The sequence below is a fragment of the Drosophila ananassae genome, chromosome XL, assembly GCF_017639315.1.
Source record: "Drosophila ananassae strain 14024-0371.13 chromosome XL, ASM1763931v2, whole genome shotgun sequence".
Taxonomy (NCBI): Eukaryota; Metazoa; Arthropoda; class Insecta; order Diptera; family Drosophilidae; genus Drosophila; species Drosophila ananassae.
Genome location: NC_057931.1, coordinates 3,139,077 through 3,166,328, shown reverse-complemented (window position 1 = coordinate 3,166,328; position 27,252 = coordinate 3,139,077). Strand labels below are relative to the sequence as shown.

Genomic DNA, 27,252 nt, shown 5'->3' with positions numbered 1-27,252 from the left:
TGTTCTCACAAATTAATACGCAAAAAAAAAACAAAGCCATCGCGAAGAATTGGAAAGCAAACAGGCAAACAGATATGGAAAAAGAGAAACAAATCGGAAGAATTCTTCCGTGGACTTGATCTTCAGAAGATCAGAAGACCAGCTAATCACACTGACGTCAGCTGGTCTTGGAAGAAAGGGGAATTTTGAGAAAGGCAGACTTCCATTTATGTGCAAACAGTTTTTGGCGAAATTCTTGGGGGCTATATAAGCTGGGGAGCTGGGGGCTTCTGGCATCAGTCTCTGCTTGGAGCCTTCGAGGAGAATTGAGACCAGAATGCGTGCCTACATTGCGATTACTCTGCTGGCCCTGGTGGCGGTTGTGGTGGCCCAGGGAGGCGGCCGGCGAGGCGGCGGCTTCCGGGGCGGACGAGGCGGTGGCGGAGGAGGCCGTAGCCTAGGCGGATTCAATGGTGGCGGCGGCGGCGGAGGAGGTGGACGCCGTGGCGGACCACCAGGAGGCTTTGGAGGTCCTGGAGGCCGTGGTGGTTTCGGTGGACCTGGTGGTTTCGGCGGTCCTGGAGGCTTCGGCGGTCCGGGTGGCTTCGGCGGTCGTGGTGGACGTGGTCCTCCACGCCGTCCTCCGCCCTTCTGGCCATGCCGCAGCACCTCCACCACCGAGAGCAGCTCCGCCAGCAGCTCCACGGAGAGCAGTTCCGATGCCGACAGCAGCTCCACAGACAGCAGCTCCTCCGGCACCAGCAGTTCCACCGAGAGCAGCTCCTCCACGGACAGCAGCTCCTCCGACACCGAAAGCTCTACCGACAGCAGCTCCACAGACAGTAGCAGCTCTACTGAGAGCAGCTCTGGTTAGAGTTCGGGGAGTCTCATGGCCAGCCACTATTTTTTTCGTCAATAAATTTTATGCAAAACTAGAAGCGGTTTTCAAATTGGAGAGATTGGAGTGGTTTGGTTAACATTTTATTTAGGTCCTTAGAGGCTAACATCTGGTAAGGACTATTCTATTCTTCTGATCTGTGTGGGCTTCTGTTTTGGATCTCAGTTGGGGTCTTGAAAGGGGACTGCATCGGTGGGACTTGGTTCTTGCTTCATAAGGATCTTCTTTCGATTAAAATTGAAAACATTAAAGGGTCTTGCTTCTTAAGGATCTTCAAAAGAGATCTTCTAGTTACGGATATATAGTAAGAGGTACTAGATAGTGTCTTGATTCTCTGATGGCTTCTTCCTCCTTAAGTTTCTTAAATTATCTTCAGAAGAGGGCTCTTTACTTTGCTTCTTTGTTTGAATTCTTTAAGGATCTAGACTAGAGTGCTTCTTAAACGGGTTTCAGGATTATCCTGTTGGGTTCTTCTTAGAGGTTTCATGTCATGGATCAAGGATTTGGACAAGAACTCTTCCGAGTGTGTAGTTGGAAAGGAAATCCTCTGTTGGCTTCTTAGTTTCTTCGAGGTTCTGGTCTGGATAAGGGTGTGTAGTTGGAAACGAAATCCTCTATTGTCTTCTGGGTTTATTTGAGTGTCTTCAGTAGCAGTAGCAGGTGATGTTTCTTGATTCTGTTCGCTTTATGATTCCTCAAGAATCTTGTCTAGATATCCGGGAGATTTTCTCCCCTTTTTTCCTCCGGCTTCTTGAGCTTGGGTTTCTTGTTCGACCACGACATCGGAGGAGCGCTGATGATGCGCAGGCGTGGTCTCTTGGGAGGCAGACAGCTATCTTCGAATTCAGGGGCTCGATAAGGCATCGCAGCAGGAGGAGGAGGTGGTACCTGCTTAGGGGCAGGGGCGGGGGCAGGAGCTGGGGCAGGAGCTGGGACAGTGTCAAAGGCATGGGCAGGAATGGAAATGGTGAAGGGGATGGGCCCAGCGACAAAGGTCGGGGTGAAGGCGGACAAGGCCGGTGGTGGTGGGGGCGGTACTGACTTGGGGGGCGCCGAAAAGCTAGGCATGGAAGGAATGGAAATGGAGGCACCAGGTATGGAAGGTATGGAAAAGGAGGCACCAGGAATGGATGGAATGGATATGGAGGCACCGGGGAAGGAAGGTATAGGAATGGAGGCAATAGGCATAGAAGGTATAGAAAAGGAGGCACCGGGGATGGAGGGAATAGGAATGGAGGCACTAGGCTGGGCACGGGGAGGCACACGCATAATGGGCATGGCGCGGGGGCAAGGAATAGGGGCAGTACGAACCGGAGCAGCAGCAGGAGCCTGAGCTCGAGCAGGAGGAGGAGCAGGAGCCTGAGCTCGAGCAGGAGGAGCTCGTGCCGGAGCCGGAGCAGGAATAGGAGCTCGAATAGGAGCTAGAGTAGGAGGTGGAGCTGCGGCTATAGAAAGGGCACGAGCCCGAGTCCGGGATGAGGAAGAACTGGGCGCCGAGACAATCTTGAACTTGGGCGGAAGCATCGGCATGGAGGGAGCTGGCGGCGACTCTGGCAGCTTCATGCTGGAGGCTTTCTTCGCAGGCGGGGCTTTCTTCTGAGGAGCGGCTCTCTTTACAGGAGGAGCCCTCACCGAAGGAGTCTTCATGACAGGAGCCCTCACCGGGCCGCCCGTCTTCACAGCCGGGGCTGCCCTGACAGCAAGGGTCTCTCCAGGAGGGGCTGCCATCATATGAGGGGCTTCCATGACAGGAGGCACTGGCTTCGAAGCAAGGACTGGCTTCGGAGGAGGCACTGGCCTCGGAGTAGGCTTCGCAAGAGCTGCCTTCACAGCAAGGGCTGTCTTCGCGGCAAGGGCCGCCCTCACAGCAGCGGCCGCCCTTGAGACAGGGGTGGCCTTCACGGGAGGGGGTGCCTTGGCGGGAGGGGGCGCCTTCACAGCGGGGGCTGCCTTCCCAGCAGGAGTCTTCACAACTGGGGTTGGCTTGCCAAGAGCTGCCTTCAAAGCAAGGGCAGTCTTCGCAGCTACGGCTGCTTTCCCAGGACCTGCCATCTTCCCAGGACCTGCCGTCTTTGCAGGACCTGCTGTCTTGGCGGGAGCGGCTCTCTTTGGTGGAGCCCTCGCCGGCGCCTTCGCAGCAGCGGCTGGCTTCGCAGGACTCCCGGGAGAGGATAGCGACGGCAGCGATGGCTGCACTGGGTCGTCGAACAGCGAGGGCAGGGATGGCAGTGTGGGCAGCGGGTCATCGGATAGCGATGGCAGCGATGGTGCGGCAGCTCCCTTGGCGCCCTTGGCCTTCGAGGCTGCGGGCTTCTCCTTGGGAGGATTCTTTGGCGCCTTTGCTGCCGGCTTTGGCTTGGGTGGCGGCTTCACCGCCTTCGGTGGCGGCTTGGCGGGTGCTTTGGATGGCTTCTCCAGCTTGGCCGGCTTCTCTAGCTTCTCCAGCCTCTCGGGCTTCTCCGGCTTGGCCCACTTCTCCAGCCTCTCAGACTTGGCCCACCTCTCCGACTTCTCCGACTTGGCCCACCTCTCCGACTTCTCCAGCCTCTCCGACTTGCCCCACCTTTCCGACTTCTCCAGCCTCTCCGACTTGCCCCACCTTTCCGACTTCTCCAGCCTATCCGGCTTGGCCCACCTCTCCGACTTCTCCAGCCTCTCCGGCTTGGTCGGCTTCTCCGGATATTCCAGCCTCTCAGGCTTTGAAGACTTGGAGCTCTTCTTGGATCTCTTCGGCGGCGGCGGCGGTGGCTCTGGGGAGCTTTCCGTCTCGTCATCGGAGCTGCTCAGAGAACGCTTCTTGGGCGTCTCGGCGTTATAATTCCCGAAACCGAATTCATCAGAATCCTCCTCATCCTCGTCCTCGTCCGTGTCCTCGTCATCTTCGTCGGTGGAGGTCGGAGGAGTGGGTTGCTTGACGGGAACGACGGGCCGGCCGCAGTTCCTGTGGTAGCTGGCTGGTGGCGGGCGGAACTGGAAGTTCCTGGTCTCATAGGCGGACGTAATGGCGGATATGGCCGCAGCACGACCCATACAAGGACCCGGCGACGACGAACCATTACGACGAGTGCGATCTGGGTCCAGCTCTGGATCGGTCTCCAGATCCCCGTCATCGTCCGAGCCGTCCTTGTCCGAGTCGAGCGCCTCTAGCTCCGGTTCGGGCTCGTCCTTCTCGTCGGCCTTCAGGCAGGGCGTCACGCCCACCTGACAGTTGCGCCAGGTGGGCAGGATGAGGCCGTCCTCCTTGTTCGGCGTCGGCAGGCTCTTCTTGATGGGGCACAGCTTTCGCAGCGGGTTCTGGCGGTAGGTGCGGCGACGAAAGTCCTCCGAACGCACCTCGTTGATCATCTCCAGGTCCTCGACCATGATGTTCTCGCGACTGGTTAGCTTTGTGAACCGCTGGGCGTCCACCAGCTGGTCCCTGATGATGGCTGGAAGGGAGAGAGACACACTTTGTTAACTGATTCGAGGTCCGGGGGGCCGGCCAAGACGCACTGTAGGTGAGGGAGAGGGCCAGATCGCGGGCTTCCGGCTCCACGTCCAGCTCCAAGTTCTCGAAGATGGCGTCCAGGAATGCCAAGTCATTGGATATTTCCAAGTCGGCTAACTCCAATGGCTTTCTCATTTTATTTCCGGTTTAAATAAATGTTACGGAAGAGGAGGTTTAAATTTTTACTAATTTTTCACTAATTTTTCACTTATGTTTCACTTATTTTTCACTTATTATTTTTACTAAATTTTCTGTGAGATGTTTCTTCCTTGAAGCGAGTTTTTAAAAGGAATTTTTTCACACTTTGATGAAGGTATTTGACATTTTGACAGCAAAGCCTACTAGGCTCGGCAAGCAACTCTGTTTTGAGGCAGGTGGCAACACTGTTTTATGATTAGATTTAAATTAGAGTGCCCAGACCTTTATATTTTTAGACATTTAAGGTTAAAAGCCAAAAAAGCACAAAGCCACTCCATTTTCTGATTAAAATCTAATCTACTAATAGTTATTTTATTAAAATGAGGAAAGAAAATAGGAAAAAAGCAATAGCTATTTTAATTTTTGACAATTTCCCGATAAGATCCAAGCCTAGCTAGGGCTGTTGGCTCCTTGTCGTCCTTAGAAGTCCTTAGAAGAACTAACAGAAAGTATTTGCTCTTAAAGTTGTATAATATTTCCTTATAAGCTCTCCCTCCCCATTCCCTCCTCTCTTTTATTTCTTCTATATATTTAACTATTTCTTTTTTTGTATATCCTTTTGGGGGCATCCTCTCCACATGCTATTGGGGGATAACCCTGTTTCTTTTACCAAATTGTCGTCGTTTGAACTTTTGCCCCTTTTTGGAAATTTCATTAACTTTGATGCGGGAAGGTGAAACGCAGGGGGTTTGCTATCCTAAGGGCATATCAAAATGGTGCTCCGCCAGCCATACAGCTATACAGCTATACAGCTATAGGGATAGAAGATAGGGGATATCCAGGAGGTGGATAGAGGAACTGCCCTTAACAATTACCACTTCACAAGATACAAACGCGAATACCCACATGTGCAGCCAGTGCCCGATGGTGTTTAAAGTTTTACTGCAGAAACGTGATGTTTGCCAGCCCGGAATAGCACACACACACACACACCCCTTTGTGGCTACACCTTCTTTTTGTACACTTTTTTTTTTCCAAGTCTGTCCATGTCTGTCCTGGCATTCCACCATTTATTTTGCCGCTCTAATGCATTTGGAAAGTTTGCTCGCCACGTGAAGGAAGCTGCCGGATATCGAGTCGGAAACACTTGCATTTTGCCGCGGCTGCGTTATTGCTGCGGCTCTGTTCCTGTTCCTCTTCCTGTTTCCTAAACTACATACTATATATGTTATATATATATATTTTAGGTATAGATGGCTGCACGCACATCACATTCACCATGACCGCGGTGGAGGAGCAAACTGGGCTATAAGTTACCATTATGATTATTATGCGGCATTAGCTGCCTTCCCCAGCTCCCATAAATCAAGGTATTTTCTTGGCCAAAAGTAGCAGCAGGTGGCGCCTTCCTCCCATTTATCATGCCACTCGATATCGGTTATGTATTATTCCATATATGCTTTTATTTTTCTATGTTTTTTTTAGAGGGAGTACTCACAGTGCACCTGTAGCTTCATCCGCTTGCTCACCGTGGGCGGCACTCCGTTCGAGGCGATGCACATGTAGGCGCCCATTTCCGATCGCGTGACCTTTGACAGCGTCAGCATTTCCCCCTCCACGGCTTGGGCTGTGAATGAAAAAAAAAAGGTCATATATTGTTGGAAACACATTAGACACGCCAGCAAGTCAGTTTCAGAGTTAGCAGCTCCTTCCCTACCTTTTGTTTTCTGATGGACGCCGTTGCGGGCTATAATCTCCCGGCCGTCCTCCCGCCGCCAGGTGATCTTCGGCTTGGGATGACCTCGCGCCCGGCACACCAGCTTGGCGGAGCCGCCCTCCGGCACCATCATGTCCCCGGAGGTCTCTTCGTTGATTATATCCGGTGGGATGACCACCTCCAAGGTGGCTGTCTGTGAATTGAGAATTATAGTGGCTGTTTTAGAGAAGTCTTTCAAAACTTCAGTGACGAAAGACTATGCTTTCAGAAGTAGAGTCTATCTTTCTTTGCTTTTTCGCAGTTTTCTACTCTCTTATAGTTTTTTACTTTGATTTCTTTCTTTTTCAAGAGAAGAGGCTATAATATATCCAGTGACGAAAGCCAATGCCTTAAAAAGTGGACAATAATTTTTGTTTTTTGCTAATTTGTCGAAAATCCTTTCCGATTTGTCTCCTTCTGTTGATGTTTTCGATTTTGGCCTATTACTTTTGAAAGAAAAGCTATGGGGCTTACGTAAGCTGCATAAAAGAAATCTTTGACTACTCCAGTGACGAAAAACAGTGCCTCAAAAAAAAGACTATGATTGTTTATTGAGTGTAGTGTCTGCCAAACCTTTTTCATATTATTCTAATCTGTTTTAGTTATCGATTTTGGTTCTTTTTGTTGAAAGAATTGCCATGAAACTTACGTAAGCTGTACCCCAGTGACGAAAGACGCTGCCCTAAAAAGTAGACTATGTTTTTTTTTATTGATGCTTGCCGCCAAATTTGGGAAAACCCCTTAATGACTGATGGTGGGCAGCGCTTTGGCTGCATTCTGCAACAAATGGTCGCCTCATTATGGAAACGCCGGCCCCTTCCGCCCATATTCTTGTATATTTATTCTCCGCATTTCTGTTTCGTCCTGCGGTTGTTAGTTGCTAGCAACAATAACCGAATTGCTGCTATCATTGTCGTTGTCGTTGTCATTGTTCTCGCTGCAGTTGACAGTTGTGTCATAAAATAAAGTTGACGTCGTAGTGCAGAATAAAAAAAAAAAAAGTAGCGGAAAGGCAGGCTGCAGAAGGAAAAAAATTAAAAATGAAAAGAAAAAAAAAACCCCAAACAAGCCAAGCGCGAAATTTATACGACGGGTGGTGGTGTCCTGGGGGGGGAGTGGCAGGAAAAAAAAAAGGCTTAAAAGCAGGACATGCAGCTGCCAGGAGAAGAAGCGAAAAAGCTGAAGAAACGTCAAGCCTGTTTGCTTTTTATTTGTCTCATATTTGCTTTTCACTCAATTCGCTTTGTTAGGTTGATTTTATTACAAGCCGTGGGTGGGGTTTGCCATCCTGCTGCCATCCTGCCATACCATCCTGATATCCTGGCACCCAACTCCGCCCACTTTTCCACTTTTCACTTGCTGCATAAATGAAATGAAATTGAAAACGCAATCGTTTTGCACATGTCGAGAGAGCGTTTAATGCGAACGAAGAGGATGTGTGGTGTGGGTGGAGTCCTGCCTTCCTGCCTGCCTGGGTCCTGGCTGCGGGGGGGAAGCGAATACGTTTGTGAAAATGGGAAAGGCGGAGCAGGGCAGGCTGGCTAAAAAAAAAAAAACTCAATTCAACCCAACTCGCCACGACTCGAGTAGCAAACGTCACATGAGATACTCTGACAACGCAATGCACCCTAAAAAATTTCATATTCTTACTATATTTTACACTCAAAAGTGTAATATCAGGAATAGGATATCTCATCCCATTTAAGATATTATTTCTATATAAAATATCTATACTTTTCCAAGCAAATATTGATTTTTTCCCGTGTATAGTACACACAAAAGCGATCTTTGCAATGGCGCAGTGTTTGTTATTTATTTTTGTCATTAAAGCGCTTCATTGTTTATATATCGTGTTTAAATGTCAGACCCCCTCCCACTCTAGTGGGTCCATATTAGAATGGGGGTGCATCTACAAAAATAAGGGGGCCCGACATTCTTGAAATAATTTAATTGTTCTCTCGGAATGCTTCGTTTTCTCACTCTGCTTCAGTTTTTGATTTTGGTTGCTTTTAAAGAAGGTCAGGGCTGATATGTCTCTGATATATATCTAATATGAAGGAAGGATTACTATTTTCTAGATGTTTTTTAGTTCTGGGTGTTGTAGAGTCATCTTAAGAGGTTTGTGAGGTTCTTAGATGGTCTCTGTGATCAGAAAAGGGGTAGTACCACTTTGTAACATAAGTTCGTGATTAAAAAGCTAGAGGTCTAAGTACCGGGTATCATATATTCTCTTAGAGTCTCTTAGAGTCTTGTAAGGTTCTTGGGAGCTATCTATGTACGATTAGGAAAGATATCTTAACTTCTCTATAACTCATTTCTATAATTTAACTTTCAAAGAAAAAGGGAATAAGAAAGTATATCTAATTGTACCAACTATCATACATCATTATCTTTTATAAGAAAGAGCTCTTAACTCTTCCCATATAGATATTATATTTTAAATGCTATAACTCCTGAAGAAAAAACTATTCTTAATTTCATAGTTTTTCTTATTCAAGAGCTATGTTATGATATAAAGAAATAGTGCAATTGGTTGAATGGCTTGGGAATCTCACCTGCATCTTCATGGGATCCGTGTTGACCTGACACATGTATTTGCCGGAATCCTCCATTTTGACGCTGCGTATGTTGAGGGTCCATGTGTTGTAGTCGTTGTGCGTCACCGATAATCGATCATTGTTGGTTATCACGTGCTCGTGTATGGCCAGAATTGCCTTGGCATCGGCCTTAATCCAGGCGACCTGATGGTGCCAGTTGCCAAATGGGAAATAGAGTGAAAGGAGGGTATAGTGGTGGAGGAGAAGAGTGTGTGGCAGTCAATGGTGGTGGTGGTAGTGGGAGGTAGTGGTGGCAGGATGGCAGGATAACAGTCAGCGGAGAAGGATAAAAGGGATGAGCATTGTTGTTGTTCAGTTGATGACAGCGCCGTTTTGTACGGATGAAGACAACGTTCGGTCGTTGTTGCATGTCAAAGTGTTGTTTGTATTTGTGTTGCAGGATATAAGGGATATACAAGGATATATAGTGTGTGTGTTAATGTGTGTGTGTTAATGTGTGTGTTTGTACGCCAGATGTTTTGAAATTGCAGTTTGATATCCCAGGTCCAGAAAAAGTTTCGGGTGTTGATGTGACCAACGTCGTCATATTTAGTTAATGCCATTATTGGCAACATTCCCGCGTTGTCATTGACATTTTTTGTTGTTTATATGGTATTGTTGTTATTGTCGTTATTATAGTTTTGTTGTTGTTGTTGTTGTTGTTGTTGAATCACTCAAGTTGAGGTTGTTGTTGAGAAATTTCCGTTCGTTAGTTGAGGTTTCGTTTTCCATCCAAGCCATTGAAATCGATTTGTGTGGGTGGGGAATGGATGTATTAGAATGTAGTTGCAGCGGATTTTAGTTTTTCGTTGTTTTGTTGTTGCCGCCGAGTGGGTCGGGTCGGTTGATGCAGCATGTGGCAACAATGGTAGGATGGAAGAGCAATAGGATGGTAGGATGATGGTAAAAGTTAGGCATTGGTGTCAGTATCGTTGACAATGGATTCAAAAGGAGACCGGCGATAGTGTTAATAGTCAGTTGTGGGGTTCAGTTGTTTTCCGTTCATTGTTGTTGTTGTTGTTGTTTTAGTTGTTGTTGTTGTTGTTTTAGTTGTTGTTGTTGTTGTTGTAGTGGCCATAGTAGTTGTTGTTGCACATCGTCAGATGTCAGCGCAATTTGACGCCATTTCCATTTTGAACATAGAACCAAGTATCGCCCAGTAGCAGCCGCAAAGTTTTTTGCAAGTTTTCAAGGTTTTTTTTTTGTTTTTTTTTCGGGTGGATTGAAATTTTCGTTTCGTTTCCGTGGTTTGCAGATTGTTAGAGTCGTTTTTGTTGTCGTTGTTGTTGGTAGGGATATGAAAAGGGATATTTCAAGTGCAATTAGTGGAATTGGGTTTGCGGTTTAAGTTGCCCATTTGGCGTATGGTTTTGTTTTGTTTTGTTTTGTTTAGTTTTGTTGTTTGTTTTCCCAAGTATGAGTATTTAGTTTAGCGTGTGTGATTGTTGGAGAGAAGAAACATTCAACAATTAGTTAGCATTTTCCATACTGGCATCCGACTTCTATTTCTTATGCATATCTATATTCATTTTCATTGTTTGTTTTGTTCAGGTTTAGGTTTTAGGTTTTAGGTTTAGATTCAGATTCAGGTTTGTGGGGTTAACCAAAGATGGGTAGAGAGTAGGAATCGAGTAGAGTCGAGGTATAAGTGTATGTATAAGTGGCGCCCAACGTGGCACACATATATGTATGTATATGTATTTGTATACATTTCAAGTCAGACAGATAGAACGTATAACAAAAAACGTAAAGGATAAAGGGTAAAGGAAATAAGAGAACAGAAGATTCATGAATAATGGGTGCAGTTGGCAGTGCGTTTTGAAGCGGCTAATCAGTTGGCATTAACATGGCATGCACAATTAGAAAAAAGAGTGGATTAACTGGCTCCCGGGTATGGCAGGATAAAAAGGACCGAAAGGGATAAGCCAAAAGGGACGGGTATGGGTATGTGTACGGGTAGAAATGGGGCACAAAATGTTGCAACAAACACACGTTGTCCTGAAACAGGCGCACTTATTTTCCCTCCCCCCCCCCCCCCCCCCCCCCTTTCATATCCTTCCTCGCTGCCCTGCTGGCGAATTTTAATTAACATTATGATGTGTGCCCAGCGAGCGCAGTCTACGGGTTTTAGCTAATAGGCTTAAGCGGGCTTTGTCCGGGCCGGATTCGAATGGAAATGGTCTCACAAACCGGCAACTCTGGCAGACGGCCAGAGTCAAGGGATAAAGTACAGTACAGTATCTGCGAAGTATCTCTTCAGATTGTATAATTAATGAGCTGTTGGAAAGTTGATTCATTTAAGATTCTAAAAAGTTTCTATACTTGATTAGTTTTTGGTAGTTATGAGTGCTTTTGTAATAAGTGAGTTAGTGTGACCTAATCTGATGAAAAAGTGTGGCCTTATGTTGGCAAATAGTGTGACCATGTCTATATATTTTCATTATTTTTTAGAGAGATATCTTTTTCTTCCTAAAATTTCTGCAAGTGCCAGTGTTCTGACTTTTTATCTGTGTGTGTCCAACCTAAATGGCTGAAATCCTCTTGGCTTTGGTCTTAGTTTCTGATTGATATGGACTACCAATAACAATTGGTGTTCAACCAAAAAAAATTACTCGAATATGTGCCATTAGTTCTTTGTTATCTACCACCCCCGGACTGGTAGGAGGAGTCGGCTTTTTGCAGGTTATTCTGGCATATTTCTGGCAGAGTTCGGCAATCCAATAAGCAGGAATGCCAATACAGCTGCCATCCGGCGTGGGTGGCCGTGGCGCTTTTATTTTTTATTCCAAGTGTGTCAACATCAGGGGCCAGAATATAAGCCCATTCTGTCACAAAGGGGTCGAAAGTGGGGGGTCGAATAAATACCCATTGGACAACGGGCAAACCGTTTGATGTTGCAACATCGACAGGGGTCTGGGGCTGGGGCAGTGGCTGTGGCAGTGACGCTTTATTTATTTACTCAATAAAGCAAATTTATTGAGTAATGCATGGAGGGGTGCACCACTGGAAACTGGGAAAGAAGTTTTCAGAGGAGGAACAAAGGCTCAAACGGATTGTGATGGAAAATCAGGCAAATAAAGATAAAATACAAAAAGGGCACAGGAGGAGGCACTGAGGAGGAGACTGACTGACGAAAAGCGGCAAGAAATGTTCAAATGTTAAAAAAAAAAAAGAAAAAATTTGAAATGTAAATGCAAATAAAGCGAGCAAATGTCATAAAGTAAGTCTACATACAGAGACACAACTACGGGGACGAAACACGACTACGTAGTACGTACTACGTACATACATGGCGCATATCTCGCAGACACATTTTGTGGCACACGAAAACACGCCACTACATACTCAAAGTTATATACATATGGTAGACATAATAAAAAATGGTGCAAAGTCTGTTTCGGTTTGAACTCGGTGCGCTTGAATTTATTTTATTAATATTTCTCTCTATTTTACAAACCAAAAAATAAAAGGTTAAAAAGTTGGCTTACAATGAAAATAACCAAATCATAGAATCAAACAAAGTATATTATATATATTTGTAAATATTATTAAAGATAGATATAGAGTAGAGATCCCTTTGTTACTCAACTCCATACTGTTTTTGCTGAAAATGGAATTCTTAATTAAGCTTTAAAATGGATTTAAAACTATAACGCCATAAATAAATCACAGCCTGGGCACTCTTTTTGTAACTTTTTTCCATTATCCTAAGCTATTCAATAATCGTTTTCGATTTAATTATTTATGATAAGGGCATACACTGTTCGTGGCATTAGTTTCGAAGCCTGCAACCTATTTTATTGCCTTTGAAATAATTTATGTGTATTTATTTATTGTTTAAATACCCCGACTATAGTGGCAGTAGCTGCTGTGCTGGTGCTGACCCCCTTTTTTGCTGTTTCGTCGTTGGCTTGTTTTTGTTTGATTGAAACATCTAAGGATTTATATGAAATGGTGTTTTTATTTATGATGCCATTTCGTTGATTAACACTCTCTCTCTCTGGATAGCTGGATGCCTGGATGCCTGGATGGCGGAGCAAACATCCCAGGATATAAGCGGATTTCATACCCATTATTTGGTATATCTATTACCAGCTAGCTTCTGTATATTTTGATTTCTGTTTTAATTTTTCTATTCAAATGCAGTTTGAACGGAAATCTGAAAACATATTCGTTGCTCCTCCATGGATGACTGGGAACTGGGATTCTTTCCAATCGATGGGTACTGCAATCCACAAAAGTTTCTCTCTTTTCCGGCGAGCAGGTGTTTTCATTATCCTTAATAGATAGTGCACGAAAGCGGTCCATTTAATATTGAATATTTAAAGCCATAATATGGATTGCTTGTCGATGTCGATGGCTGTCCGAAGAACTCGCTTTAATTGGGCCTCAAATGTTTTTTCATCTTGGGCATGTAATTCGAAGCCAACGTGTCGGCTACTTGATTTCTGCATATCACGTATACGACATGTGGTTTGCATTGAATTCTTCAAATAGAATTAAATGGAATATTAAGTTTAAGGTTCATTCTTTTCTTTATTTTGAGATTTAAAGTGGAATTTATGTCTTCTTTTTGGGCCAACATGTCGGCTAATTGATTTTTAAATAAAGTATACGCCCCGTAGTCCATAAATTTGTATTTTTATGTGAAAGAGTGCCTTCTATTTTGAGATTTAAAGAATTAAAAGCCTAGTAGTCGTCGCCGCGGGACACCACCTCCTTGCAGGTGGGGCGCAGCAGGATCGTGTGCTCGAACTGGGCCGTGTAACATCCTTTGACGTCGCAGAGCGGCGGATAAGCCTTGACCACGGACTTATCGCACAGGTCCTTGAGGGCCATTTGGTACTTGGAGGCACCATAACGTTCCAGCCATCGCCGGCAGAAGGCCAGAGTGCCAAAGTTCCGGTTTATGCAGTTCAGCAGCTGGCGCGACGACTGCAACCGGAGCTGGGTGTGCGGCGGACTCCACAGGCGCATATAGTGCGAGCACTCCCCGTTCTTCTGGACCATACCACGTCCCGTGGATCCAAATGTCTCGATGGCATAGAACTCGCCCTCCTCCATGCGAAGGGTGTTACTTCCGTCGCCGGAAATGCCGCTGCTCACAATGGGCACGGTCTTGCCGGCATGGATCCGATACTGGCTCACCGAATGCCCGTTCAGATTCCGAATACTCTTTATGGGATAGACCTGGCCATTTAGCTCGATCTCGTGCGACTCCATCACCTCCTGGACGGCCGCCCCGATATCGGTTAGACGGACATCGATGCCGGCCGCCTTGATGCCGGCGTTGGTGGCCGCCCGGACCGCCTCCACCAGGGGATCGTACTTCGGGTCGAAGGTCAACGTGAAGGCGCAATCAATAATCCTGCCCTGGACATGGGTGCCGAAGTCGATTTTGCAGACATCGTCGGCCCCCAGAACGGTGGTGTCGCCGCTATTGGGAGTGTAGTGGGCGGCACAGTTGTTGAGGGAGCAGCCGGTGGGGAAGGCCAGGCCCGCCGTCAGTCCTTTGTCGCCGATGAGGCGGCGGGCCGTCTCCTCCAGGGTCTCACAGATGTGGATCATGCTCATGCCCGGCTTGATATAGCCCTGCATGTATTTGCGGGTCTGACGATGAGCCTCCGCCGCCAGGCGGAGTTGCGTGTAGACGCCCTCGTGCTGGCGGTCGAGCAGACGCTTCTCCTCCGAGGTGAACCTGTCTACGGCCGTGGTGTCATCCTGGGACTTGGGATACTCCTGGATCTCGCCCTGGGGCACCTTACCTTCGATAAACAGCTCCCAGACACTGCGCTTGGGGACCACCAATTTCTGCTGGCGCATCAGCGATTCGCGGAAGTTCAGGCCTCCATCGAGTGCCGCCGTCGCAGGTCCTGCCTCCAGGACATGTCGCCCCTCGTTGGCCTTCGCCTCGGCCTCGGCGGCCGCCTGGCGCAGCTTCTTGTTGTTCGGCTTCGGCTTCTTCACCTTCTGGACAACAGCATCCGCATCCGCACTCGCAGGCTTCTCGGGACTCTCTGGCTTCTCGGCCGAGAGCTGGTCGCTGGGTTTGGTTCCGAAAGGGTCACTCATCGTAATTTTGCTGGCTCTTTGCTGGCGTCTCTGGAAAGGGTTTTCTGACTGATTTTCCGACTAATTTTCCGACTGATTTTCTGAGCGAACTGACTCGACAACCTTTGCTCGCGCTACTTCGCCCTTTCGCTTTCAAGTCGAAATGAACGAGTCCCGCTCTGACGGAGGGCTATTTCGGAATTCTTTTCCAAGGCCTGCTGGATACTAGAGGCCACGATGGACAAACTGGCATATCGATAGCACTTATCGATAAACGAATACTATACTTTTTCAAATTGATTGGGGGAAAGATTTCCCAAAGGGCTCAGAGGGATGCCTATATCTTCCTTAATTCTTATCCGATTCTCGAGCGGAGTATCTCAATCGATTTGTAATCGAATTCCTCGCCATTCTGCATCAAAATATGAAAACGAAATATTTTTTAAATTTTTTCCCATTTTTTCCGATGGAACCCCTTGGAATTGAAGAGATCCCCCATGTGGCCCACGGGGAAGGCTATATCTTCCCCAATTCGTATCCGATTCTCGAGCGGAGTACCTCAATCGATTTGTAATCGAATTCCCCGCCATTCTGCATCAAAATATGAAAACGAAATATTTTTCACATTTTTTCCCATTTTTCCGATGGAACCCCTTTGAAACGGAGAGATCCCCCATATGGTCCACGGGGAAGGCTATATCTTCCCCAATTCTCATCCGATTCTCGAGCGGAGTACCTCAATCGATTCGTAACCGAATTTCCCGCCATTCTGCATCAAAAAATAGAAACGAAATATTTTTAAAATTTTTTCCCATTTTTTCCGATGGAACCCCTTGGGATTGGAGAGATCCCCCATGTGGCCCACGGGGAAGGCTATATCTTCCCCAATTCTTATCAGATTTTAGAGAGGAGTACCTCAATCGATTTGTAATCGAATTCCTCGCCATTCTGCATCAAAATATGAAAACGAAATATTTTTTAAATTTTTTCCCATTTTTTCCGATGGAACCCCTTGGGATTGGAGAGATCCCCCATGTGGCCCACGGGGAAGGCTATATCTTCCCCAATTCTGATCCGATTCTCGAGCGGAATACCTCAATCGATTTGTAATCGAATTCCCCGCCATTCTGCATCAAAATACGAAATCGAAATATTTTTTAATTTTTTTCCCATTTTTTCCGATGGAACCCCTTGGAAATGAAGAGATCCCCCATGTGGCCCACGGGGAAGGCTATATCTTCCCCAATTCGTATCCGATTCTCGAGCGGAATACCTCAATCGATTAGTAATCGAATCCCCATGAATATTCGATTAATGCTTCGATAAACATATTCGATTTCAGAGGGCAACGACTCAATTTGTTTCCATTGTTTCGCGGGCAGCTCCCCCAGCGCTCCACCGACCAGTATCTATTATGCATTTATTGTGGACTCTCGTTTTGTTTTTAATGATTGTTTACTGGCGATTGTTTATTGTTGTTAACAACAATCGCTTACAGGTGGGGGAGGGGCAGCAATCGCTGCTCTTTTGTGGCCCGAGTCCTTGCCGCAAAGTGGGGCAAGTTGGGGCGAGTGGAGGCTGGGGCTGGAGTCGCTTTGTGAGAGCTACAAATGGAATGTGAGTGCTAATAATAATATAATACGATGATAAAAACAATAAGCCATATGCAGTTTGTGGCGCTATTCGCTCCCCACGAATTTTGACGTGTTTATTTAAATTTATTTTCGATTCTGCCGCTCGATTCGATTCAATTCGACGAGATATATATATATGCCTGGATATATATCCTACCTATTTGGGATAGAGTGCTATTTTCGTTACTGTTATTGTTCGAGGTCCTTTTGTTTTAGTTTCTGTGGCAGTGCATTGGTGCGTTTAATATGCAAAGAGTGCTCTATATATAGTATATAGTATATAGTAGTTATAGTGCTTATATAGTAACATATATATTGTTAAATATATGGCAGTTATACTGGTGCTGGACTATAGATATTGCATTTGTATGTATAGCTATGTATAGGAATATAGGTGCACTTAAAGGTTACATAATTGCAATAATAGTGGTAGTAGTTGGTGGTGCAGTTTGGTAATCGTTATTGTTATTGGTGCCTTTTAGTTGGAAAATCGTTTAAGAACTGGATTAGATTATTGTGCACTTGAAATGGCGAATGAAATTAGAAATCAGAAATCAGAAATAGAAAAATTAAAAATACAAAATTAAAGAGAATTAAAATGTTGATAAAAATTCAATGCTGCACTTATGAAACCGATACATACCTTGGCTGGGGCTGACGCACCGTCACCACTCACCCGATGACCCCCTAGGTTGTTTACCACACACGTAAAGGTCGCGTCCCGACCCTGGGCTATGGTCACGTTCTCCAATGGAATCACAAAGTCCGGCTCGAAGGCGCCCACTGGGGAGATTTTGTTTGAAACGGTAAGATCTTCATTTCAATTGTGATTGAATATCCGTGAAGAGAAGACATTGATTGGAACAATTAACACAATTTATTTTTTTTCGAAATTAATGTACAATATGGCATGTCTGTTAATGGGGGTTATGATGGTGGAGGAGTAGAAGGAGTAGGAGTACAGGGTATCACATTGTATTATATGATTTATGGAGACATTTATGTATTTTTGTGTATTTTTGAAACAGCGAGCGGCCTGTCAACGATTGGCAAATCAATATTAATACAATTAATTATTGATCTAGACTCAAGACGATAAGAAGCAAGCACAATATAATTATTTAATCGATAAACCGATAACCGATAACGATTAGAAGCAAAGCATTAACATAGACTGGCTTTTGCCAAAACGCTTCAACGGCAGAGCTCGACTTACCAGAAAAAGGACATTACTTACCAATGCAGTTGCACAGAAGCAGGAGCAATAATAGTTGCCATCGGAAGGCAGGTCCTGTTCCTGTTCCTGTTCCTGATCCAGATCCTGTTTCGTATAGAGACGCCGCCAGCTTGTGGCTCTGATTAAGCTTTCGTTTATCGTTCATCGATATATATCGGCCGATGTCGGCGATCCGCTCGCCGCTCTCCTGCACAAGGATTCTGTTCATCATAAGTCACCAGTCCTAGTGTCCTTGAGCATGACTTGAGATCGGGAGACTGTCTCTAGAGGGCTGTGGGGCAAAAAAAAAAAACAAAACAAATAAAAATAGTATTTATTCTCTGGTATTCTGGTATCTGTATCTTGTATCTGGTATCTGGTATCTTGTAGCTGCATTATCTATTGACAGAGCAAATTGCATGGCAGGAAAACAGGACTCCAGACGCCGCGACTCGCCTTTGTTTGGCGGGGACAACATTTTTATTGCCACAAAAGGACGAAGTAGCTCCGCAAAGGACACTGCCAGGAAGCCAAGAACATTTTTCTACACTGCGAGAAGTGATTCGAAGTATCCTTTCGGGCATTTCTGGTCCAAGGATGTCAAGGATGGAGAAGTTTTTTGGGGCGTGCACTTGCAATTGTTTTGGCAAAGGACTTGGAAGCTTTCAAAGAAGAAGGACAGGATACTGTCGTGGCCCGCACGTGCCGCTATTTACATTTGCACGTAATAAATTCAACGGCAGGAGCAAGCAGCAAGCAGCAAGGACGAAGGACTAGGAGTCGCAACAGGAAATGTGTCGGAAGTGCATATGCCGGCTGTCCCAACTCCCAACTCCCACTCCACCCCAACCATCATCCTTTTTGCACAGCAATGTGTTGCATACGAAGGACTCAGAACTCAGGACACAGGACTGAGGACTCAGGACTATAGTCCTTTACACCACACACATATTTAAATTGACGAAATTTAATGAGCTCACAAAGGACGAGGCAGAGGCCAAATATTTGAGCAGCCAGGATCGAACGGCAGGACATTAGTGTGTGGGTACGTGTGCGAGGCGTTTTATTAGATACGTGTCCTATCTATCGCTCATGTCCAAGTCTCTGTTGGTCTTGGTCCTGTTCCTCGCCCCTTTAGTCCTTAATCAGCCGTCCTCCTTTTTTTTTTTTGGTTGCACTTGGAACTTAAACACTTTTCTGTCCCCGTTTCGTGGCTCGGATCGGCCACTGAAATCTTTCTAATGTCCTGATTACAGGATACTCTCTCGAATAGCCTTTATCCTTGCCTTTATCCGATTTCTGAGAGAGGCGGCGAACAAATTGAATTTCTATATTGATTTTTTGGGGGGGCCTTTGGGGATCGGATTGGCAAGCAAATTGGTTAAAAATTGAGAGCTCTGGCAGGTCAGGTGGGTGCCTAACCGGGATTAGCCTCCTTTTCGGGGGCAGGAGGAGGCTCTTAATTGAAACAAAGTGCCATGGCAGGATATTGTTGGCAGGATTCTGTTCTTGTTTTCGGCTTGAAATAATTTTGCTTAGCCCGAGGGCCGGCTGGCATATAATTTCTGATTCCCGAACTGAAACTGTTTGGCATTTAATTGTTCTACTGGCCGGCCAACTGGAGTCCTTTCGTCCTGGCAGCTTTAATCGAGACCTGTTTTGGCCAACAAGGTGGCCAAACCAGTTTGTTGCTGACATTTAAAATTATACACTGGGGAATACACAAAGAATAAGGACCAGGCCAAGTCAACAGAGCCAGGAGCCAGGACACGTTCTCATTCTTACTATTTAGGCCGGGATCTGTAGTCCTGTTGTCTGTGTGGTGGTGGGGGGTGGGGGGGTCTGTCTTGGTCAGCAAAACTTACTATTCGCGAGGGGGGGAGTGCCCTCCCAGGACAACGGGATAACTAGCCTAACTGTATTTGTGTACAGAGAGAGAAATCGAAGTCAAGTTTCTTGCTTTAATAATTTTTTTTTGGTTGTACTTGGAAGTTAATTGTATTCCTAAATATGTAAATTAAAAGATAAAATATTAAATTTTAAATTATTCAATATTTAAATATAAAAAACCAAGTCTTAAATGTTAAAAATTCAAATGAAGTGTGAAGAAAACTGGCGTAGTCTGTCTTCTACTTCGCGGAAGTCAACTCATTCCTGCAACAATAATGCCCTAGACTTGCCCCCTGTCCTTGCACCTCCTGAGGCGCCCCCTCCACCTCCCCCCTCCCCTGCCAGGCTTCCTGCCACACCTCGTGTTAGTCTGGGAGTTTAGTGCTGATGCGACAGATTTCCGAGATGGGATGGGGCATGTGGCCCAAGTGTAAATGAGCAGTCCTGGCTGCCAGGGCCAGCGGCGGAATTGTCACACCAGCATCAGCCGTAGTATTAGTCCTTGCCACCTCTGTTATCCTGGCACCTCCTCCCCCCCTTCTACTCCGCCATGAATATGCGTTTGTTCCACACAGACCGTGTCATATTTTTATTTGTCCAACCACCGAAGGCAGTTCTCTTTTTCCTGCTGGCCAGTTGGTCCTTTTTACCAGTTTGTGCCGCACGCTTGACCACGCCCCCCATGCCACCCCCATGCCAGCCGCCCACTGTTGCACGCCTTGCGGTCTAATTGAGCGCTTTGGCTTTGGCTCCTCCAGGTCCAGGTCCTGCAGCAAGGATGTGTGTGTGTGGGCGGGATTCGTTGATATGCCATGTGGCATGGCAGGACAATTGTCCCATTCGCCTGATCCTTAGTTATCCTTAGTTATGCTCTGCCCGGCACTGCCGGCTCCACTGAAGTGGAAAAGTGCCCAGCTCTCTCTCTCTTTCGGCCAGGACAATCAAAAGCAATCGAATCCTTGCCACAGGATTTGATTTAAAGACGGGTTTCTGCTTTTTCAAGATCCTGCAAAGGATTCTCGCTCTCAGACTACTATGATTTGGTTATGAGACAGCAATTAGACTAGAGACTAGCCAGGATCTGAGGTTAACAGGCCCCAATTTGACACCCAAGGCCCAGGTCCTTGGTCCTTGGTCCTTGTAATCCTTGATCCGGTTCATCAATTGCTGGCCCAAGTCAATAAGCCTCGGTGGGGAGTGAAGAAGGCACAATTGCCATCAAGTGCCAAATAAAGGCATAACTGGGCCGAGTCCTGCGAGAGTCCTGCGCGACAATCCCGGACCTGCCATAAGGAATATAAGTAGGAGTTGCCGCTAGTCCGGATAAGAGCGATGGGCGAAAGAGGAATGAGGGATGAGGGACTCAGGACGAAGGATAAAGGATGAAGGACCCAGGCCGAAGGACTCAGAACTCACAACTCACATCACAGGACGTAAGAGGATGAGAAACTTAAGGCATAAAGATTGAAACTTGCAAATGGCCAAATAAAATGGAAATGAATAAAGTCAGAGTCTGCGACGCGAAGCTTTCCGCTTTCCGCTTTCCGCTTTTATTTTTCCCGTCCCTTTTGAGTCAAGGGGTGTCATTGTCGTTATCCTGAGTCCTTTCCTTCCCTTCCCAGATCCTTGCCAGGACTTGCCGGCACTCGTGGCCGCCTAAGTGAAAAGCTGACAAGCAGCTTACATAAATAATGTCAACGCAACAATAAAAATAATAAACGAATTAGCTGCTTATTCAAGGGCCATGACCCGAGGGGTACTGTGCCAGGACACCCCCAGGACACCCCCCAGTCAGTAAAAAACGGCAAGTCCTTGCCACTCCCGCTCTCCCCCCCCGGTTTTGGACAAACATTCAAATTGACTTTGCGACTTTGAGAGCGCGCTTGTTGGGTTTCAGAATTTGAAAGAGCCACCCCGGAATGCGGCACTTGGAAAAAAAAAAGGATACACTCAATGGCAGGATGTGGCATAGTGGTGGTCCAGGAATAATAGAAAGTAATATCTGCCATGATCCTTTCGAAATAGTATTGTTTTCAGTGCACAGGACACTCCATTTGTCTGCGCTGACTTTTCCCCGACTTCAAAATGGAAATGGCAACAAGGACGAGCCAGGACCAGGGCAGGAGCAGGGCGAACAAGGACGTTAAGATGTTTATGGCTTGTCAAGGATTATTGTTATCGCCAGCTAGCCAGGTATGCAAACAAGCGGTATCCTTCCAAAAAAAAACAAAAAAAAAACAAAAAGGAGAGAGTAGTAGAAGCTGGTTTTTCCGACTTTCCACGCTTTCCCTGTCATGTAATTGCCGTGTAAGAGAGATGACAGGAGGGATAGGGTTGGAAGGACCTGTCTGACCAGAGTTTTAATCTTTTGGCCAAGAATGAAAACAATACGAATCATGAAAGTGTAGAATAGAAGGACTTTAAGGACATTATGATACTACTACTACTAACACTTTCTCTTCAAAAACCAATGGGTAATTACCAAGTCCAGACCATCCAGAATCCAAGAGAGAGACAATTTATGAGACTCCCTTTTCCGCTGGATGCGGAACAGCTGGCCATCCTTTTGTGGCACATCCTTTTTCGGCTACTCTGACAAAAGGATTACTGCCAGCGAGTCACCAATGCGGTTTATAGGTTAAATGAGATTAATTTCGAGATTACGCTGGACCACAACAATGACTCTCATGGTGGCATTGCCTCCCCTGCTGGGTGTCCTTTAGGTCCTTACACCCATACACACACATATACGCAGGTCCTGTCAATGACTCTGTCTGGCTGGCTGGCTGGCTTTCGATTCATTTGGCCGCCTGTCGATTGGGGAGCCAGCGTGCAAATTTATTAGATTAACAGCAAATATCAAATAGGAAATTAACTGTCGTCTGGACACCACCAGGACACCAGCTGGACACCAGCTGGGTACTGAGACCTACCTGGGCACTGGCAGTGCACCGTCACACACCTGTCATAGTCCGCTTGTCATAGATGGGTGTCCGTCAGGATGTGTGTCCTGTTGTCCTGCCGTCCGTTTTTGCTGTTTCCCCCCAGCTGACATGCATAAATCTCTCTTGGCTCGGAGGCAAATGAATTTTGTTATGCCGGAGCTTGAAAAGGGCTTCCAGGAACTAGCCAGGACCTGCCAGGACCTTCCCAAACTAGCTACGACCTGGCCGAACTTTCTCAGGACCTGCTGGAGTCCTCGGAGGGCCAAGTCGAAGCATAAATATTAGGGCTGGCTTAATGAGAAGGCGGCCGAGGAGCTAATTTGATTGATGGCAGCTTTAAGCCACATTCGCTGCTTCCGAGGACATCAAGGATCAAGTTGATGATGTGCTGAAGGTTGCGGTTGCCTCCTATATCCTTCCTATATCCTTCATCCCATAGAAAAGTTGATACTTAAAGCTAGAATCGAAAATCCAATGCTGAAAAAGTCAGAAGGCCAGAAAGCCAGGACTTATGACACATGAGGCGAACAACTGGCAAGTGCCAGGACCAAGGATCAGAGGTCGCCGAGGGGCAAGTGGTCCTGCCCCTGTCCAGACAGGGATGTGTATTAAATGCTACAAATAGCCGAGTCCCATTCAATAGTGAGGAAATAGTGCTCCGACTTGTTGCTGAATCCTGAATGCGTTCCATGCCAAGTAGAGTGTGTGTCCTGGTCCTTGCATGGGTCCTGCGTGTGTGTGTGTGTGTGTGTGGGGAATGCAATGAGTCAATGTCGCAAGGACACATCCTTTTTCATGTTTGCCGCAAAGCGGGGGGACTCCAACCGACAACCGACTATTGGCACAAAAAAAAAGGAAAAAGACTGACTAGAGAGATGGGCTCTCGACAAGGATATAGAAAATATATTCCAGATATTTTTTAGTCTGATTTTTTGTGGACAATTTTTAGAATGTCATCTCAATCGGTATGCATATTTTGCCGAAAAATTCTAAAACAAAAAAAAAACAAACAACAGTTTGTTGTCAGTTTGAAAAGGGTTACTGGGCTGATGGGCTGATGGTTGAAAAAAAAAAAAATGGGGGAAATTTTTAAATTAATGACAAAACGAGGAGCAGGACACAAAAATCGGGGACTCGGGAAAATTCCAAACGGCTAACCGCAGTTTGTTTGCCGAATGGAAAATCGTTTTAATTAAATTTCGTGGCCAGTTGGCAGTTGCCAGTTGGCAGTTCAGATGGAACGAGAATCCAGTTTCCCAGCAACTTGTTTTCAGCAATTGTCGGTCGATGGGAGTCCAATATACTCCATTATTATTTATTTGCCAAACTAAACACTAAACACCGAATTGGAAATATGGTCAATTGATTTTAAGCCCTTGTTGCAAAGGAATTATATTATTTCTCTTGTTTACTTGTTTAGTTTTTAAAATAGAAAAATACAATAGAGACTCTTGGATATTGCGTATTTATTAAATAGACTAAACATGCAATGACAAAAACATTAAGTTGTTCGCCGTCTTGTTTCTTGGCTTTTATTGTTGGCATTTAAATAGATATTTCTGCGAGAAGTCTAATCAAAATTCAAGTGGGTGCGCCCTGGTCCCGGCCAGGTCCCAGCCATTCGTGGGTACTTCAGACCTTATTTACGTTGCCTTCGATGCAAATGTTGTGCAAATGATCTGTTCATGTCGCTTATTGGGGCTACACATGCAATCCCCAAAAGCAGGTCTCTCTGGGTCGGGGTCGGGGTCGGGGCTGGTGGCTTCTTTATGGTGAGACAGAGGTTGAGGCAGGTATTCAGAGTGTTTGTGTTTGAAATGAGCATATATTGCTTAAGTTTAAGGTCGGAATGAGGTCTGGATGAGGAGGAAACTCTTTGGTCTACAGAGCACTGTCCGTTTGTCCGTCTGTCCGCCAGTTTTTTTGTCTATTACTCTCTTATTTTAAAATATATTCTATAATCGGCTCTAATAGGTTGTAATATGTTATATTCCCATGTCCTTTACATACTTCTGAAGCCTACAAGCCAAAGAATTGTGTTCTATATGTCCGTTTGTCCGTCTGTCCGCCAGTTTGTTTGTAAAATACTCTCTTACTCTGAAACCTATTCAAGAATGGAGTATAGAAGGATGAACTCTATCATATTTAATATTTTTTAAATACTTTTTAAGCAAACAAGTCATAGAACCATGTTCAACAAGTCCGTTTGTCCGCTTGTCCGTCTGTCCGCCAGTTTCTAAGTCAGTTTGTAGTCCCTTAGATAGAAACCTCTTTATAAAAAGGTGTTGTAGTTTCTATCAAGTACTTGACATTGTTATATCTTGTATCTAGTTGTAAAGCAAGTTTTTAGCAAGTTGTGTTTCAACTGTCCGTGTGTCCGTTTGTCCGCCAGATAGTTTCCTAGACTAGTTAGTCTTTTATTTAACCTCCTACTAGGTGGATATGGATTATGAATCTATAGAATAATTTGTATTTTGTGGCCCTACAAATGCTTTTAGAGCCAACTAAAAAGGACATTACACTGTCCGCTTGTCCGTCTGTCCGCCAGTTACTCTCCCTTTTGTGTCTCCTGCAGCTTACTAGCTTTTGGCTTGTTGTTACCTGTTACTGGCCAGTCGGAGTTACTAATTTCCATTGTCGACTGGCCGGGGGCAGTGTTCTTCATGAACTTACTGAATAATATGGTAAGCCCTTTTTATTTTTAGAGGTGCAGTGGCACTATTTGTTCACTTAAAGTAACTGAAAACATTTCGCCTTGTTTTCTACTCTTTCTGCCACAACTCTGGCAATTGTTGGTGCAATTTGTGCTTTTTTTTCCCCTCCATAGTCCCTCCATAGACTGGGAAATGTATATTTTTCCTTTTTATTCCGCCGAGCTGCGCTTTTGTGTTCGGTGGCCTTTTGTTAATGTGTAAGTGCTCGTTATTTGTGGCGGTCCCCCCTTTCAGACCCCCCTTTTTTTCCACAAAAAAAAAATGAGCACTTTTGTTCACAAACACATGTAACTATTGGGCCACTGATGCGTTTTTAATTGTGTTTATTTCCGGCTGGGTGTGTGTGACACGTCATTTATTAGCTGCCCCCAAAAGTGACCCCCTTCTGTGTCCTTTTTTATTGTTTCAGCAAAAGTGTCGATCAATCTTCGGCTTTAATATTGCAGCAGCAGCTTAATTTATTCGCTGACATTGTGTCCTCGATGGTTCAGCCTCCCAGTGTCCAGCCTCCCAGTGTCCAGTGTCCTTCCATAAAAAACTGCCGAATGATAATATTTATGGGTCTTTGGGGACCCTGAGAGACTGAGAGATACTTCGCTTTTGTCAAAAATGTTTGTATATTTTCCAATTCAGAGAATCGGGTTTCGGGTTTCGGGTTTCTTTTGTTGGAAATTCGGTCAGAATTTATGCAAATTACTGGCATTTTTTTCGACTGTCTCTCTTCCCAGCAACTGAAACTGCAACTGCAACTACAAGTGCAACTGCACGTGCAACTGCAACTGCATTGTTTCTCGAATGATGGTCGCCCATCAGTCATATCCTATTTCCAAATAATTAGCTCGAGTTAATTGCTCCGGGCAGGCCGTTGAAAGGCAATCGCGCGGTCGGTCAGAGGTCTAGAGTTTCTGGCCCCACAAGTCCACCAGTCCACCAGTCCACCAGTCTGGTTAATAATCGAATTCCGAATTTGTGTCTCTGGGCAGTGTCGTGTTATTTAAGGATTCAAATAAACAAGAAGAAAGCAGGCCTCCCAGGATCTCCTCAGTTGCAAGAATCCTACTTGTCAGGCTGAACTCAAATTCCAAATTAATGCTAATTGAAGAGCATGGCCTCGAATGCCCGAAATTCTCTAGATGGTCTCTCATGTCAGGACTATCTCCAGGACACAAAATTGCATCTGACATTGATTATTAAATACAAAAACAAAAAAAACAAAAATATAAAAATTGAAAACTGCAACACACACAGAGCATCAAAGGAACAATGCGAATTGCTGAGCACAAGCGTTATTTAATTAATTAATTTTCATTAAAAACACGACAAAATGCGACGCCGACGCCGACGCCAAATAGAGCGAGGCAGGGTCGTCAGTCGCGGCAAGGACCCACAGGATACAGGACACAGGACACTATAGAGGAGAAGCAGATGGGACTCCTACTCCTTCTCCTCCCTCCACCTGTCAGTCTAGCTGTCATTTACAATTTTAATTTCGTTGTGCAGCAGTTTAGTCCTTAAGTTGCTGCCCAGTTCCAGTTCCTGGCTGGCGCGTTCAGGATAATCAAGCCTGCATCGCAGCCTCATCCTGTCGCACCTGTAATTAAACAATCGCGCATGCACCTCCCCAGCAGGGACAAAGGTTGGGCCAGGCCGGGCCGCCTTCTCGAATTTCATGGCTAATAAATCACTTTTAATATTAATAAAACATAAATCACCACCAACTTAAAAGGAAAAGGATGCAACCGAGGCAGCCAAGGCAGCAGGAGCGTCTCGGTTTGGCGCCTTTTGTGTTAGATGGCCCGGGAAAGTTGTCCATAAAAAGGATTCCCAAAGAATTCGCCCAAGGTGGCAAGGACGAAAAAAAAGACACGAGAAAAAGAGCCACAGGAATGGGATTTGGGTGCTTAACTTTAAAGTTGGCTGAGATTTTGGGAAGTTTAAAAAATTGTC

At 45.7% G+C, this 27,252-nt stretch overlaps 3 protein-coding genes and 1 long non-coding RNA gene across 9 annotated transcripts in view; 1 reads left to right on the top strand and 3 right to left on the bottom strand.

The window, feature by feature from the left end:
• The window catches only part of LOC116655165, a 57,078-nt gene that overhangs the window by 2,130 nt on the left and 27,696 nt on the right, over nucleotides 1-27,252 (top strand). Inside the window, exon 3 of one of the 4 annotated variants that reach the window (XR_004310310.2) lies at nucleotides 21,672-21,839. The exons of the other annotated variants lie outside the window; for them this stretch is intronic. This is a non-coding gene — a long non-coding RNA (uncharacterized LOC116655165). The remainder of the gene's footprint in view (nucleotides 1-21,671; nucleotides 21,840-27,252) is intronic. 4 annotated transcript variants of the gene reach the window in all.
• Nucleotides 1-27,252, bottom strand: part of LOC6504040 (neurotrimin) — a 33,989-nt gene that overhangs the window by 5,683 nt on the left and 1,054 nt on the right. Inside the window, exons 2-6 of one of the 3 annotated variants that reach the window (XM_044716697.1) lie at nucleotides 17,778-18,048; nucleotides 17,184-17,353; nucleotides 8,814-8,999; nucleotides 6,220-6,412; nucleotides 6,001-6,129 (exon numbers count right to left, since the gene is read on the bottom strand). In XM_044716697.1, coding sequence (XP_044572632.1) covers nucleotides 6,001-6,129; nucleotides 6,220-6,412; nucleotides 8,814-8,999; nucleotides 17,184-17,353; nucleotides 17,778-17,988 — 889 coding nt within the window. In that variant the 5' untranslated portion in view covers nucleotides 17,989-18,048. The remainder of the gene's footprint in view (nucleotides 1-6,000; nucleotides 6,130-6,219; nucleotides 6,413-8,813; nucleotides 9,000-17,183; nucleotides 17,354-17,777; nucleotides 18,049-27,252) is intronic. The other 2 variants (XM_014905680.3, XM_044716698.1) reach the window with 2 other exon arrangements.
• On the bottom strand, nucleotides 939-4,688 carry LOC116655164 (proline-rich protein 36-like). Its single transcript, XM_032452508.2, has 2 exons — nucleotides 4,370-4,688; nucleotides 939-4,305 (listed from the first exon to the last, which is right to left on the bottom strand). The coding sequence occupies exons 1-2, from the start codon at nucleotides 4,497-4,499 to the stop codon at nucleotides 1,586-1,588; spliced, it is 2,850 nt and encodes a 949-aa protein (XP_032308399.1). The 5' UTR covers nucleotides 4,500-4,688; the 3' UTR covers nucleotides 939-1,585.
• On the bottom strand, nucleotides 13,495-15,095 carry LOC6504036 (methionine aminopeptidase 2). Its single transcript, XM_001964017.4, has one exon. It carries the CDS (start codon nucleotides 14,925-14,927, stop codon nucleotides 13,545-13,547), a length of 1,383 nt encoding a protein of 460 aa, XP_001964053.1. The 5' UTR covers nucleotides 14,928-15,095; the 3' UTR covers nucleotides 13,495-13,544.

What these genes read in the sequence shown, in the direction of transcription:
- LOC116655164 (XM_032452508.2), bottom strand. Translation starts at nt 4,499, where the DNA reads ATGAGAAAGCCATTGGAGTTAGCCGACTTGGAAATATCCAATGACTTG. An exon ending in GGCCCTCTCCCTCACCTACA is followed by an intron (nt 4,306 to 4,369) that starts GTGCGTCTTGGC and finishes TCTCCCTTCCAG; the next exon opens with CCATCATCAGGGACCAGCTG.
- LOC6504036 (XM_001964017.4), bottom strand. Translation starts at nt 14,927, where the DNA reads ATGAGTGACCCTTTCGGAACCAAACCCAGCGACCAGCTCTCGGCCGAG.